General features: G+C 40.5%; 1 protein-coding gene across 1 annotated transcript in view; it reads right to left on the bottom strand.

Annotated features, from left to right (window-relative positions):
• The window catches only part of LOC124795073 (exocyst complex component 5), a 112420-nt gene extending 102020 nt beyond the window's left edge, over positions 1-10400 (bottom strand). Inside the window, exons 1-5 of the mRNA XM_047258889.1 lie at positions 10130-10400; positions 9849-9973; positions 9492-9609; positions 547-744; positions 177-241 (exon numbers count right to left, since the gene is read on the bottom strand). Of these exons, the coding sequence (XP_047114845.1) occupies positions 177-241; positions 547-744; positions 9492-9609; positions 9849-9973; positions 10130-10162 (539 nt within the window). The 5' untranslated portion in view covers positions 10163-10400. The remainder of the gene's footprint in view (positions 1-176; positions 242-546; positions 745-9491; positions 9610-9848; positions 9974-10129) is intronic.
• Between the last annotated feature and the right edge of the window lie 5129 nt (positions 10401-15529).

Raw genomic sequence — 15529 nt, forward strand, 5'->3', positions numbered from 1 at the left:
CAGACCACGTACAATTGCCTATTCCCACCACAGCCCCAGTGGTAATCGATAGAAACTGCTTCGTTGGTTCTGCCGCATCCTGTAGTTCTACAGTAATGAAAAAACTAAATTAATTTATTTACAGTTGTATGAGTAAGAGTTTAGAAACACTGCAACAGATAAAGCCTTCAACCTACTTTCCAGATGGTAGCTCCTGAGCAATCAGATGAAGTTTTTGTATGATGTCTGCTGCTTCATCAATCTAAAACAGAACAAAAATTACATAATAACTCTCCTTCTCCCTCCCTCCACCTCCCACACACACACACACACACACACACACACACACACACACACACACACACACACAAAGTAAAAGTAATTCATAATCCACAAGAAATTACTGTATGTGCATTATCATTCAAGCTATTTGAATGCAAAATATTGGTATACAATTTTAGAGGTCCTCTACTCTAATGAAACTGGAAAAGTAAGAGTCGCTTAAACTACCAAACGTTCAAACAAAATGTAATACAAATCATAAAAGGTATGCGTTACCAGACTTACATTATCTTTATCAGAAAAGAAATCTGACAGCAGAGGACCAGGACTCAGAAATTCGGCAAAATAATTCATGAGTTTCTGTGCCTCAACAGCTCGTGCTCTTGGGGTATTTACACTCTCCAGTTGATCACCCAGATGTAAGACTTTTGCTGCTACAAAATTGATGCGTTCATCAAGTTCTTGAAATAATGAAATTGATGCCTGCAACCCAAACATTTGAATTTAGATTTACATTTGCTTGGAAATCTCTCTAAAAACTGCATTATAATCAGCAAATGTTCTAATAGTACAAAGAAAAATTGGTAACCGCATTCTTAGACACATAAATACCAAGCAAAAACAATACTGAAACAATATCTAAAGACTATCTATACACTTACCATTTATTGCATTGGTTGACAACAAATAAGTGCTATTACCCTGCAATAAACTTAAAATCTAACAGATGACCTGGATAAAAAATTAGGTAAGGAACAGTCATTTTATGACAGGGAATGATAAATGTTTGTGATTTACATCTACATTCAATAAGAAATGTTAGGTCTCTATGTCCTGTCGACGAGAAAATCATTAGATACTGTCTTGCTCATGAAAATATGATCGAGTTGCCAGTTTCCACTCACAGTGTTATAATTTTATGTAAATGGAAGGTGGAGAGGGGAAGAAAAGAAAGGAAAGTGGAGAGGGACCACTGTTGTCAGCTGCATTGGGAAATTACACGGAATCAGCAGCAAAGAGTGAAAATGTGTACCGAACCGGGATCTCTTGCTGACTAGGAAGGTGCGGTAACCATTGCACCACCTGGGACACACTGTTATCGCAACTGCATGGACTATCTCGGCTCACCCCATGGCCGATCCACACACCCATTGAGCACCACATATCTGCAGCCCCTGTACATTTCCTCCATATTCGCTCTTCCAAGATTCCACAGGAGGTCAGACATATTTGTGCATCTGCATTGAAGAAGGTGGATTCACTACCCAGCTAGGCATATCAAATTGTATGAATGTGTGGTGTCTGTTCTTTCAGACATGCCATATAATAATTTTCCCACGATTTTTGACTACATATTACTTGGAATAAATGCTCCAGTTGCCAATAAAGGTATAAGTTTATTCACATGACCTAGTTTAATTCAGTATCAAGTCATTCCCAAATAAGCTTTTTTCTCCATCCTAAATGATGAATGTTGCAGGTCATACCCATTTTCAAGAAATGGTTTAAGACAAATGCACATAATTATAGTTCTATATTACTGATGTCATCTGTTACAGAATTATCAAACATGTTTTATACTCATATTTCATGTTGTTTTTTGAGAAAGAAAATATCATCTATAAAAACAACATAGATTTTGCAAACAGAAATCTTGCAAAACTCAGCTTGCTCTGTTTGCCCATGTGATGCAGAATGTCACAGACAACAGTACCCAGTTTTGTGCTGTGTCCCATGACTTACAGCAGGTATTTAATACAGATCCACAAGGGCATTTAGTGAACAAAGTATGAGGTTACTAAACAATGGATCAGATTCGCGATTGGATTCAGGACTTCCTTGCAGACAGAGCTCAATATATTGCTCTTAATGAAACAAAATTGATATATGTAGAGGTAATTTTAGGAGTACCCCAAGGAAGTGTTAATGTTTGCGGTCTATATAAATGATCAAATAGATAATATCAGAAGCTCATAAAGGTTATTCGCAGATGATGTAGTTGTCTATAAGAAGGTAGCAATACCAGAAGAATGTACTGAATTGCAGAAAGACCTGCAAAAGTGTGATGGTTGATTCAGGGTCTGGCAGTTGAATATAAATAAATAAAACACATTGCACATAAATGGCCAAAGAAATCCACTATGTTCAATTAAACTATTGGTGACAAATCTGCTGGAAAGAGAGACTACTGTAAAATCCCTCAGCACAATCATCCACAGCAACTTAAAGTGTAATGATCAGATAAAACAAATAGTAGGAACAGCAGACGCTCCATCCACAAAAGAAATGGTTTACAAAACACTTGTATGACTGATTCTTGAGTATTACCCATCAGTCTGTCATTTCTAGTTGGATTAACAGAAGAAACATGAAAGATCCAATGAATAAGGGTGCGTTTCATCAAAGGATCATTTTATTGGTGCGAGAGCATCATGGAAATGCTCACCAAGACAGCTGTTGTCCACCAAGTAGAGGTTTATAATTTATACTCTTTGAGACTATGTTTGGGAAAGAGTCAAGTAACACATTACACACTCCGACATATGTCTCACAAAATGACCACAAGAAGAAAATCAGATAAATTAGAGCTGATATGGAGGTCTACCAAAACTCATCCCTCCCAATCATTCATCATTCAGAATGGAACAGGGGATGGGGAAAGATACTAGTACAAGAAGTACCATGCATAAGATGGCTTGTGTTATGGGTAAAAATACACATTTATTACAAGGCTGTGCTTCCTCAGCACACTGCAAATCTTTGAGAATGATTCACAATTATATCAAAGTGATTGCATGAATAAAATCACACTTTAGTTAGAAACTGGTGTATTGTAGTCCGAAAAACAAGAAATCATTAGGAATAGGAAACAATATCAGATTGGACAAGAATATGGAAGGAAATGGGCTATATTTGACAACTGCCTTGATTGATTTAGGGAAACCATGGAAACCCTAAATCTGGACTTCAAAGATGGATTTGCGCCTGAATTATCCGGAAAGAGAGTCTGATGTACAACATGATTCCACCTTGTTCAGTGATTCTGGAGAGATAGCAAAAAATTATATTTTAATTAGCATAAATTTATGCACACTTTGCTTCACTACTTAAGGATAATGTAATATTATGTTCATTGCCTGCAGTAAACAACTACTAGAAATTCTATCTTTATCCCCCTCCCTCTAGAGATGATGTTATGCTCTAAGATCCATAACTGCTAGTGATGGGAATACAATACATATAAATTTATTCATTTTTTATACAAAAAATATTCACCACAATGGGATAACATGCAAATACGACAGAAAAAAATAATACATACTAAGTAACTAAAACACGAAATTGTATAAAATTTGCCAATTTCAGAAGTGTATTCTGAATTCAAAATGTTCACACTAACCACATTGGTTTGTTCAGTCAGTTTGCTTCTGATTGAAATACTAAACATAAAGGCAAACTGTGATGTATGACAGCTGGACTATGAACTCTAAGGCTTTTTTATCAGCATAAGCTGGGAGGTGGCCAGTTGGAATATTGGCAACTTGAATTTAATCTACTTGACCACACTTCTGTAACGTGTAAACTATTTGTTTTGCTGGACTGATTGAAATCAGTATTCCAATCACGCAACTAAAAACTATTGCTGGAAGGGAAGTCACGGCTAAGCAGTTTCAACATTACGAATCAATAAGTGCTTGGCTGATTCTGAAAACATTTACAGACCATCTAATTCTAGCTTAAAATACCAAATCTCTGAGTGTTTTCATAAGACAGATTTACGGAGCAATACATCACAATAGGGACAAACCAATAGAGGAATGAACAGAGGACCCACAAAATGGAAATACAGAAGCGCCCGATCCCGCCCGTCTGCTTTGACCCATGATGTCACAAATATGGCGGAAACGACCATAAACCACGATTCCAATATGGTGCATATAAATTCGTTACGTACACATTATGAGGACGAAAATACATCGAAAAACAAACACACACACACTTTCCACAAAAAGCCTAATGACACTAACAGGACAAGAGCAGGAAATGGGGTGTTTTTGGGTGGGGGTAAACTAAATATAAACAAATTTAGACACCCAGACCCATACAAAACCACACAAAACGACGAAAAAAACCGACATCACAAAACTCCCCAAATACCACTAAACACAATATCATCTGGAATCGGACACTTCCCTTGACCTATATAGCTCTACAGCAGCTCCCAATCCCATAAATTAGGATCAAACACTTCCCTTGGCTTATATAGCTCAAAAACATCTCCCGACACCAATACCAACATACACAGCCACACACTGAAATGGAGCACTTCCCTTGACCTGCGCACTGTTAATTTTATCCGTCATATCCATTCCTGAACAAAAACAACAACCGATTAATTTTACTAAAATTACCACACGACATCAGTGAACAACACTAAATTAACCTTCACACAAAATTGTTAACTCACTGAAACGAATTCCACTACAAACACAGCCGACACTCGAACAATTCTGGATAACGAGCAAAAGCAAACTGAGCCCATTACAGCACAGAAACGAAAACCCTGAACATACCACCAGAGAGCACAACAAACCACAACACGACGACATCTACAAACAAGCCACACTCACAAACCAAACTCGGCGCCGTCATGACGTCACACACGACAACACCCTTATGTCACGGGTCAAAGCCGATGCATGTGATTGGACGCTTCTGTCAACCCCACAAAATTGTAATAATCAGGACTTTTCACAGTCCTCATCCCTCTACAGAGGAATTTGAGGATATGCCACTGCAAAGACTTTATTTTTGTGCAATGTAATAGACAGAAAATTTTGGCGAGGTAATTGTTAAGGTTTAGTTGGGGGAGTCACACAGATCCCAAGCTGAGAAGAAATAAAGATCATTGCCTCTTCTGCTTCACACCATGTGGGCCCCTCAGAAGAAGGGGACTGAGTGGCCTGCCCCCCTCCCCCTTCTTAACATCTTTACTCAGGCTCTCACTCATTTTATCAATTCTGGCAAACCACTAAGCCTCTCATGAAATATGAGCCCAAGTAACCTCACTGAAGATAGAAGAAGCAAAAGGAAGGTCTCATTGACAACCAGCCAATAGTTATTCAGCTGTACCTGTCCAGAGAGTACACAATGAGGAGTGTGTAGGGCAATTTGCATTAATTTTTATTTTCATTTGAGTGTAGTGACTCTATTAATGTTCATTACAAGTGGCATAAAGCATACTCAATATTACATTGACAAGCAACAGCTTTGATTTATTGAGTGCACATAATTTTTGAGTGAAAGTCAGCAGTGTCCTCACGTTGAGCATACCACAACATTGTCATTTGCTAGGGGACTGAATAGTTGGAGATGTGGTGTGGGACAGAGACAAAGAGAAGATCAGTGATGTCATATAGTATTATCTGTATCTATTTCCCCAGAACACATCATACAGTAAAACACCATGGCAAACCTAAATGTGGATGACTGAATGAAATAAACAGTGACTTTTTGCTGTCTACAAGTATGTTATTCAATTTTTATAAGTACGAAAGTAACAGATAAAATAAGAAAATATATTCCCACAAATATTATTATAAGTTGCTCTTATGATCATTGTGGATTTAAGGCATGAAATATAGTAAGCAAAAGCCATCTGTGCTGCCTAGACAACAGCTGTATAAATGGATCATTGAAGTGACTCATGCATAGATGTTCAGTTGAATAATACCACTCAGAGAAGCAACATATCTTGTGAGAACTCATTCTATCTCTTACAAGCGATTGATGTGTATATTTGAGGTATAGCTCTTTATTGTGTCACCCAAACAATGATGTAATGAAAAATAAATCATCTTTAACAAAGCATAATGTCACACACTAATCTTTGAATGAAGTTATACCGTCAATTGCACTCTGCTGAAATCAACATGAAATCAGTGTGCCAAAAACAGCCTCTGAAAACTCTTCTTTACCAACAGCACGTTTTCAACAGCATTGTTTCTGACTCCTCATATTTTATAATCTGGACAGAATAATAATCAATTTGAAATGATATTAGAATACAGGATTCGTGTCATTCCTAAACATCTAGTATACATCTTGTAGAATAGGATGTACTGGCAGAGGTCCACGTCTTCCCAACATGATGTTTTGACATCGTAACTTGGTGTCTTCGTCAGGTGTTTCCTGAGACTGGTGGGTTTACTCACCAGGTACTCGGGCAGTGTCTGGTGTTCACTATGCCATCTGCACCCACTGTGGCTGTTACTTATGATGATATCCATCTCCAGGAGTGCCCTCTTCCATCCGACCCTATTACAGCTGTCTTCAGTGACTGTCCCTAGCCATTCCATATTAGGTTGGTGCCCCCCAGGTATGTTCCTAGTACTGTAGTGACACTGCAGGTGTTCCCTTATGATGTTCGCGATCCTTGCGGCTTTCTGTCACGGGCATCTCCTCCTCCTGGTGTTTTGAATTCAGTATGCGCCTGTGAGGTGCACCAGCATCAGGCTGCTGTTGGAGCTGCATTGAAATCAAGATGGAGGAGAACCTGATCAACTGGGAAGCAGAGTCCAGTTCAGTGCTGCATGGAATCTGACTTTGGAACTAGTACAGAAATATCAGAAAAAAGTTTGGGAGCCGGCATAATACAGAAAACCAGATGGGGGACACTGCCACAAGAGATTGCTGTAGTGTGTGCAGACATTTGCAACTCCAACAGCAGCCTGATGTGGCAGGAAGTGCACCTCACAGGCACCTACTGAATTCAGAATGCCAAGAGAAATCCACAACAGTTGTGAACAGCTTAAGGAAAGTCTACAGCATCACGATGGAGCTTGGAATGCACTTGGTGGGCACAGACCTAATACAGAGTGCCATGGGACAGCCACAACTGGGGAAGATGACCACAATGGGTGCAGATGCAAGAGGGACTGCCTGGAGATGGATACCACTGCAAGGAACAGCCACAGCAGGTGCAGAGGGCATAGGGAAAGCAAGGCACCCCCCATACATAAATAAGGAACCTGGTCAGCAAAACGACCACTCTCAGGAAATATCTGATGAATATGATGAGCTAAGATGTCAAAATATCATGTTGGGAAGACATGCACCAGCAGCAGTACACCTGATTCTATAAGGTGACAACAAATTGCACGGAAAGCCTAAGAAATTATCTACTACACAGTTTAAAATTGATTATCATGAGGTTTCTTCACAAACTGAGGATAGATAGTGAGAGGCACATGAATATTGTGAATACAGGATGATTCAAAAAGAATACCACAACTTTAGGAATTTAAAACTCTGCAACGACAAAAGGCAGAGCTAAGCACTATCTGTCGGCGAATTAAGGGAGCTATAAAGTTTCATTTAGTTGTACATTTGTTCGCTTGAGGCGCTGTTGACTAGGCGTCAGTGTCAGTTGATGCTAAGATGGCGACCGTTCAACAGAAAGCTTTTTGTGTTATTGAGTACGGCAGAAGTGAATCGACGACAGTTGTTCAGCGTGCATTTCGAACGAAGTATGGTGTTAAACCTCCTGATAGGTGGTGTATTAAACGTTGGTATAAACAGTTTACAGAGAATGGGTGTTTGTGCAAAGGGAAAAGTTCTGGACGGCCGAGAACGAGTGATGAAAATGTAGCACACATCCAGCAAGCATTTGTTCGCAGCCCAGGAAAATCGACTCGCAGAGCTAGCAGAGAGCTGCAAATTCCACAATCAATTGTATGGAGAGTCCTACGAAAAAGGTTAGTTATGAAACCTGAACGTCAACTACCCGAGGCGATGGATCGGCCGCCAGGCAGCCTGTGACAGAGCACTTCATCACTGGCCTCCAAGAAGCCCTGATCTTACCCCCTGCAATTTTTTCTTATGGGGGTATGTTAAGGATATGGTGTTTCGGCCACCTCTCCCAGCCACCATTGATGATTTGAAACGAGAAATAACAGCAGCTATCCAAACTGTTACGTCTGATATGCTACAGAGAGTGTGGAACGAGTTGGAGTATCGGGTTGATATTGCTCGAGTGTCTGGAGGGGGCCATATTGAACATCTCTGAACTTGTTTTTGAGTGAAAAAAAAAACCTTTTTAAATACTCTTTGTAATGATGTATAACAGAAGGTTAAATTATGTTTCTTTCATTAAATACACATTTTTAAAGTTGTGGTATTCTTTTTGAATCACCCTGTATTTTCTGGACGTCAATTCATCATTGATATCCCCTCATTCTTCCTGGCTTCATTCATGTGGCCCTTAGTCTCTTCATCTAAGAGTACCACTTTCCTCCAACTTCTTCAATAATTTGTTGGATCTATTCCAAACCATCATTTTTGTCCTCTACAGCTTTCTTGTGTACCATAAGAGTTATTTCTTGATGTCTTAACATTTGTTCAATCATCCTGTCTGTTCTTTTAGTCAATGTTTTCCACATATTCCTTTCCTTGCTGGTTCTGCAGAAAACACCCTTATTTCTTATCAGCCAACTTAATTTTCAGTATACTTCTGTAACATGACATGTCAATGCTTTAATTCTCTTTTTTTTTGTTTTCTCGTAGTCCATGCTTACCTTCTACACAATACTGTGTTCCAGTTGTCGTATGGCCGAATATCAGCAAACTAACAATGTATTAAGAGTGAAGACGTTTAAGATATGTTTTCAAATCCAGTCTTATTTGAGGTCTTGACAAAGTTTAGTGCACCAGAAAGAATGCTGGAAGAAGTGTAGAAGTGTGGTAAATTGTAAAATAATCCACAAGGGACAGTGCAGTGAACTTTTTAAAGTCACTGTTAATGTAATTTATTTCTGTTAAAACTACTTTATCATTCTGAAATTCTTAAACCATTAAACACCTATGACATCATACATGCCGAAACACTAATCAAAGACTATTAAATACTATCATTTTGGCTGTCTGTGCATAATGAATAAGGACTAGTGTCACAAATCATTCCCTGCCTGCAGCTGCAAAGAGGAAATTAGTGCCAGTAACACCAACACTTGTGAAGCATATTTGTCAATGTGCATTTCAAAGTATATGGTATGTTATGAATGCAAGTGCTACATAATATCAAAATGTAGGCCTGTTGCTCACGACCATTACACCGTAAGACGCGTCAATGCCTTTCAGTTTTTTTTTTTTTTTTTGCAATGTAAAAGATTTTTAACAAGACAATAAGCTGAACACCTAAATCTATTACTGATACTCTCAATATTAATTACCTTGTTCTGCATTTGAAGTCGTGACATTTCCTGCCAATGGCTAGCCTCCTCTTCTCTGCACATCATTTCGAGCCGTTCACATCTTTTCCTCTGCCGTTCCTGCAGTACCTGCAAATCTCTAACATACTTTTTCCATCAGTACCTTTCTTCCACATAAAAACAGCGACTATTATTATTGTCTTGTAGCAAAAGAACAATGTCGGTATCTTATTTATGTTGCCAAATAACATTACAGTTTAGCTCTTCCACTAATGAGACAATCAATACAACAAAACCAGTTAGTATTTTAGGTATTATCTGTTTACTGTAACTATGTAACAAGGGTATTACTTAATATATGTTTTTTCTGATACTTACTTTATGGCCTGAAGAAAAGTTTCATGAAGCAATATTGGATCAAAGTTTCCTGAGCTTTCTTCTGTACTCCCTCCAACAGTCCTCCATGCCATACGTTCCACAAATTCTTCTGGATCAAATGGTTCCTTAGAAAATATGTAAGTAGAATCTCTGAGACACTGAAGTACTTAACACATTATGTAAGAACAAGTTACATGATTATGTGTAATTATGATTAATCGTAACAACTAGTGGTAGACATAAAATAAACAGATCTACTTTACATTTAAACTACAAATTACCTGTTCTAGTTCTTTCATGTATTGTAACATCATTTTGGCGAGTTTTATCTTTACCCTCGACTTGTATACGAGAGACAACAATAAGAAATAACTACGTTCAGTTATTGCAGACTTCCTTAACCTCGATACTGTAGATCGAACAACAGTACACTGACATTTCAAAACATAAACAAAATCACATGTTATGAACAACTCCCCTCAAAGAGCTTCACTGTTCTGTTACAGTAGAGACACATATCAAGGGTGTACTAAGATCTTCGAAACAGGGTAAACTATCTTTCGGCGATACAATCGTGTGTGCATCTCAATACGGCAAAAGCTGTGTACACGAAAAACTCCCTTGTGCCACAAACTTCATTGAATGTGGTCCAGGAGAAACTACGAAGAAATACTTCTGAGAACACAAGTTCACAACTCAACGTTAAACCGCAAGGAACACTACATACAAGTTACCCCATAACTTTGCACTAATAACTGAGTACGGAAGTTACAGAAACGTAAATCAAAGAAAAAATAAATAAAATACAATGTCTCTGGTGTCTAGCGCGAAATGTCTGACAGCGCAGAGTTTGTAAACACACGGACAAGGCGCGTGTGACACAACACTAAGTAACAGAAGCGGGCCGGAAAATGGACACGTGCGCCGGATCTTGTGCACTGGTAAGGATGGTGTTGCTGAAGGGACAGCTGTTGGAAGAGGCTGGAACCTTGGAACTTCTCATGGGAGTTTATCCCGGGTTGACACTGTCGATAGCAACCGTGATCAATTTCCCGTTGATCAAAATGTCAGGTTCGAATCCTGCCTCGGACATGGATGTGTGTGATGTCCTTAGGTTAGTTAGGTTTAAGTAGTTCTAAGTCTATGGGCTTGATGACCTCAGATGTTAAGTCCCATAGTGCTTAGAGCCATTTGAACCATTCAAAATGTCAAGCGTTTTCCTCCTCTTGCGAGTATGCGATGTGGGCCTGTGTACGGAGGCTGTACAGATGGTTTAGTGACCTTCGTGCATAGCACGACTTGGGATCAGGTATCATTGAGGTCCTGATGCACAGAAGTAGAGGCTGTTCTGTGCCTGGAAGACTGCCGGGGTCGGATCCATGTTACATAGTCTCTGAGTCGACAGACAAAGTTGGTCTGATCTTGATACGGTGGTTGCAGTGTGTTTCAGTTCACAAATTCTCCTCGTAGATGCAACGTCTTGCCATACACTAGCTCAGCCAATGAAGCATCTAAGTCCATTTTATACATGTTTCTAAAGGCCAGAACCACCATGGGAAGGGCCTAGGTTCACTCAGTATCATGATACATTAGTGCTATTTGAAGTGAATGATGCCACCTCCCTGGCTGGGTGGTAGCTCGTTGTTTTGTGGTAGACTTTGCCGCAAAATTTAGCGAGTTGGGCCAACAGAATAGAATCAAATTTGTAACCACAGTCCAACATGGTGTGTAGCAGACAGCTGATTTGCAGTACCTACTGCAACACAAAACAGAAGGCTAACGTTTTCACTAAAATATTGTCTACCAGTGCAGCTTCTGGCCAGTGAATGAAACGGTCTATGATCGTGAGTAGACAGTGTTAGCCACTGGATGATGGTAACGGTATGACAACATCGATGTGGATGTGGACCAAGTGGTTGGTCACGTTGAGAAAGTTCCCTACAGGTGTGTGCATGTGTCAGTGAATCTTGTTGAGATTTAGTGCAACTCTAAGCTCATTCGAGGCACACCTTTGCATTTGTCGCCAGATGGGTTGTTGATCATATACTAAGGTGATACAATTCGTGTAAAGTTACGAATGCATCTCTTCTGAATTGGCCAGTAGGAAAGGCCGAGGTTTTATGGTGAACATGTCCCAATACAGTGTAACTTTGGTTCCGGGAATCTGAATTAGCTGAGGTCTAATGCTGTGATGGTGCTGCTAGAAGTTCCTATAATTTCTTCTGTATGTTGTGCTTTGGAAAGCTTCGTGTAATTGATCGTGCTGGAGATGTTGACAACCCAAGAGAGACAATCGGCCACCACATTATTAATACCAGAGATGTGTCGAACTAGTTATGCTACCTTGGCGAACTGTTTATGTCGTTATGGTGAAAGGCATGCACTAATGGCTTTTGTTGAGTATAGATGATAAAGTCTCCAGCTGAGGACAGAAGTACTAAATGGTCTCACACTGGGCTAGAAATTCCTGGATGTACACAGAATTCCTGTTGTGAGAGGGAGAGCTTGCTTGAGAAGAATGTTAGTGGTTGTCACACATCAAGTACCATTGCTGTAGCACTGTGCCATTCACTGACTGACTAGCGTCAACTGCCAGTGCCAAAGGCGCATTATGCTCAGGATGTGCGAGCAATGCAGTATCTGTGATATCTTACAGGCTGTTTCAAATGCCAAGATCAAACCATCTGTCCACTTTACTCTTCAGGCCAGAGAGCACTGCAGTTAATGGCTGTTGTAGCGCAGTTGAGTGTAGCAGGTGGCAGTGCTAAAATTCAACATGCCCAGAAATCTGTGCAATTCCATAGCAGTGCTCGGCCATGCAAGCTGCAAGGTAGCTTCCACCTTCTTAAGTAATGGCAAGGACACCACTGATGATATTCTGTGTCCCAGGAAATCCAGATGTGCCTGGCCCAAAATACATTTAGCTGTGTTGAAGACCACACTGTGTTGTTCCAACCATTTGAACATTTCCAAAATTTGACGATGCTGCTCTGATAAGGCTGAAAAAACCAGAATGTCATCAAGACAGGTGAAGCAAAAAGACAGAACTTGTAGCACCGAGTTAATAAACATTTCACAGGTTTGTGTGGTATTCCAGAGACCAAATATCATAAACATGCTCTTGAACAGTCCAAAAGTAGTCATTTTAGCTGTCTTTGGGATATACTGTTCCACCATGGGTATCTGCATGTATGCTTTAGCACAGTCTAGTACACTGAAGATATTGGTGCCACTCACTGCGTGATTGTAATCATGCAGCAACGGTATAGGGTACTTGTCTGGCATCATTCTGGTGTTAAGAGCTTTATAGCCACCCTAAGGACACCAGGCATCAAACTTCTTTAGAACTAGGTATAACGGCGAGGACCAGGGCTGTTGGATGGACACATGACTCCCCCACAGATCACGCCATCAAACTCTGTCTTTGTGATCACTAGCTGCTCTGGATCCAAATGTCGTAATCTGCAAGACACGAAGGCCCATTGGTTGTCTCTATATAATGAACAATGTCATGCATTACCTCCTTAGGCGTGCTAGATGATAGTGTCAGGGCTGGAAATCCTTTTTACAGTTTGGAATGCTCTCTGTCAGTGACTTGAACCAGTTTGGTAGTGTGTAAGCTGCATCTCGTTGAAATCCAGACCCTGTCAGGTACATGTTTTCATGTACAGCAGGAGGTTATGATAGATGAGAAAGTCTGCCCCAATAATGGGTTCGGTGATTTTTTTGATGATGAGATCCCATGTGAAAGTTTGACAAAACTCAGATCTAATTCTAGCCACAGGGCGCTGTACATCGTTATGACCAAGTTGTTCACAGTGTCAGACAGAATGATGCAGGTTGTCGCCTCCTGTGTAGCATGATCCTTGGATAAACTTACAATTGTATCAGATGTCTATTAAATTTTTTCTGCCGAACCGCCGATCACTAACAAACGTGCAGAATACTGACTGGCAATCGGAGGAGGCACCCACTTCCACTGATACTGACGTTTAGGTAAGCACAGAGGCTGTGCATCTGTGTGCTTTCACCCCAAATTTTTGGTAATACAACAGATGCCTTACTGCTCAGGCCCAGTTGCAGAAAAGTTTGTTGGTGATACTCTGTACAAGAATCGATTGTATCAACCCCAGCCCTTGTCATTGATTGTGTTGCAATGAGATAATATTTTGCCGATCTACTACATACTCTGGCTGCCAATCTCTGTGTGAAACAGCTGGCATCGTGCTAGTGCATGTGAGGTGATTCTGCTGACAGGAACTGGTGTCATCATATCCTGGGTTTTATCTTTAAATTCTGGTGCCACATCACAGTGACACAACTAACTGTCACAAACCAGTTACTTTAACCACAGCTTCGAGCCAGACGCCCTGCAGCATATATTCCACTGAGCCCAGAACACAGTAATTTGCAACTTCAGTGGTGTCAAGCGAGAGCTCATTGTAGCGCAGGGTGGAGGTTTGTTGTGTTTTCTGACGAAAGCTGGCTCTGTTGGGTTGGGTTGGGTTGTTTGAGGAAGGACACCAGACAGCGAGGTCATCGGTCTCATCGGGTTAGGGAAGGATGGGGAAGGAAGTCGGCCGTGCCCTTTGAAAAGAACCATCCCGGCATTTGCCTGGAGCGATTTAGGGAAATCACGGAAAACCTAAATCAGGATGGCCGTACGCGGGATTGAACCGTCGTCCTCCCGAATGCGAGTCCAGTGTCTAACCACTGCGCCACCTCGCTCGGTAAAGCTGGTTCTGTCTCAGCGCCGGTGGTGGTCACATGTTGGTTGGATGGAGGCTAGTTGAGGCCTGCAACCAGCCTGTCTTCATGCTAGACACAGTAGTGTTATTGTCTGGGTGCGGTTTCATATGACAGCAGGAGCACTCTCTTGGTTATTCCAGGCACCCTGGCTGCAAATCTGTATGTTAATACGGTGATTCGATCTGATGTGCTGCTGTTGATGAACAACATCCTAGGGAGTGTTTTCTGACAGGATAACGCTCGCCCACATACTGCTGTTCTAATTCAACATGCTATACAGAGTGTTGACATGTTGCCCTTGATCCCCAGATTTGTCTCTAATCGAGCTCATATGGGATATCATCAGATGACAACTCTATTGTCATCCACAAACGTTCCTGTATTGACCGATCAAGAGTGACAGGCGTGGAACTCTGACCCACAAACTGACTCCCAGCACGTGTAAAACACAATGCATACACCGATGCATGCTTGCGTTCAACTTTATGGTGGTTACACTGGTTATTAATGTACCAGTATTTCATATTTTCAGTGACTTATCTCTCACGTAACCTGTGATCTTGCAATGTTAGTCACTTAAATATGTTACCTAGACAAATGTATTCCCAAAATTTCATTACTATACAGTAAGTGTTCTTTATTCTGCTATTTTTCCCATCAGTGTGTATTCACCTATTATAAGCAAAACTTAATATTGTCTCAGTCCAGGCTCAATAGTCAATCCCTGCACCAAGCATTGATTTCTTAGGTTTATTGGCATTTGCAATACATAACATGCAGCCAGCACCATATCATGTTAAATAGTGTAGCTGCTAATAAAGAAACATTGTGTAAGAACATACAGAGCACTGGTATGGAAGATCTTTGTGGATATAGACTCATCTATATATACTGATGGTTCTGTAGGTTGTTATACTTTCCGACGTGGAGGT

This window comes from Schistocerca piceifrons, chromosome 1 (genome assembly GCF_021461385.2).
Source record: "Schistocerca piceifrons isolate TAMUIC-IGC-003096 chromosome 1, iqSchPice1.1, whole genome shotgun sequence".
Taxonomy (NCBI): domain Eukaryota; kingdom Metazoa; phylum Arthropoda; class Insecta; order Orthoptera; family Acrididae; genus Schistocerca; species Schistocerca piceifrons.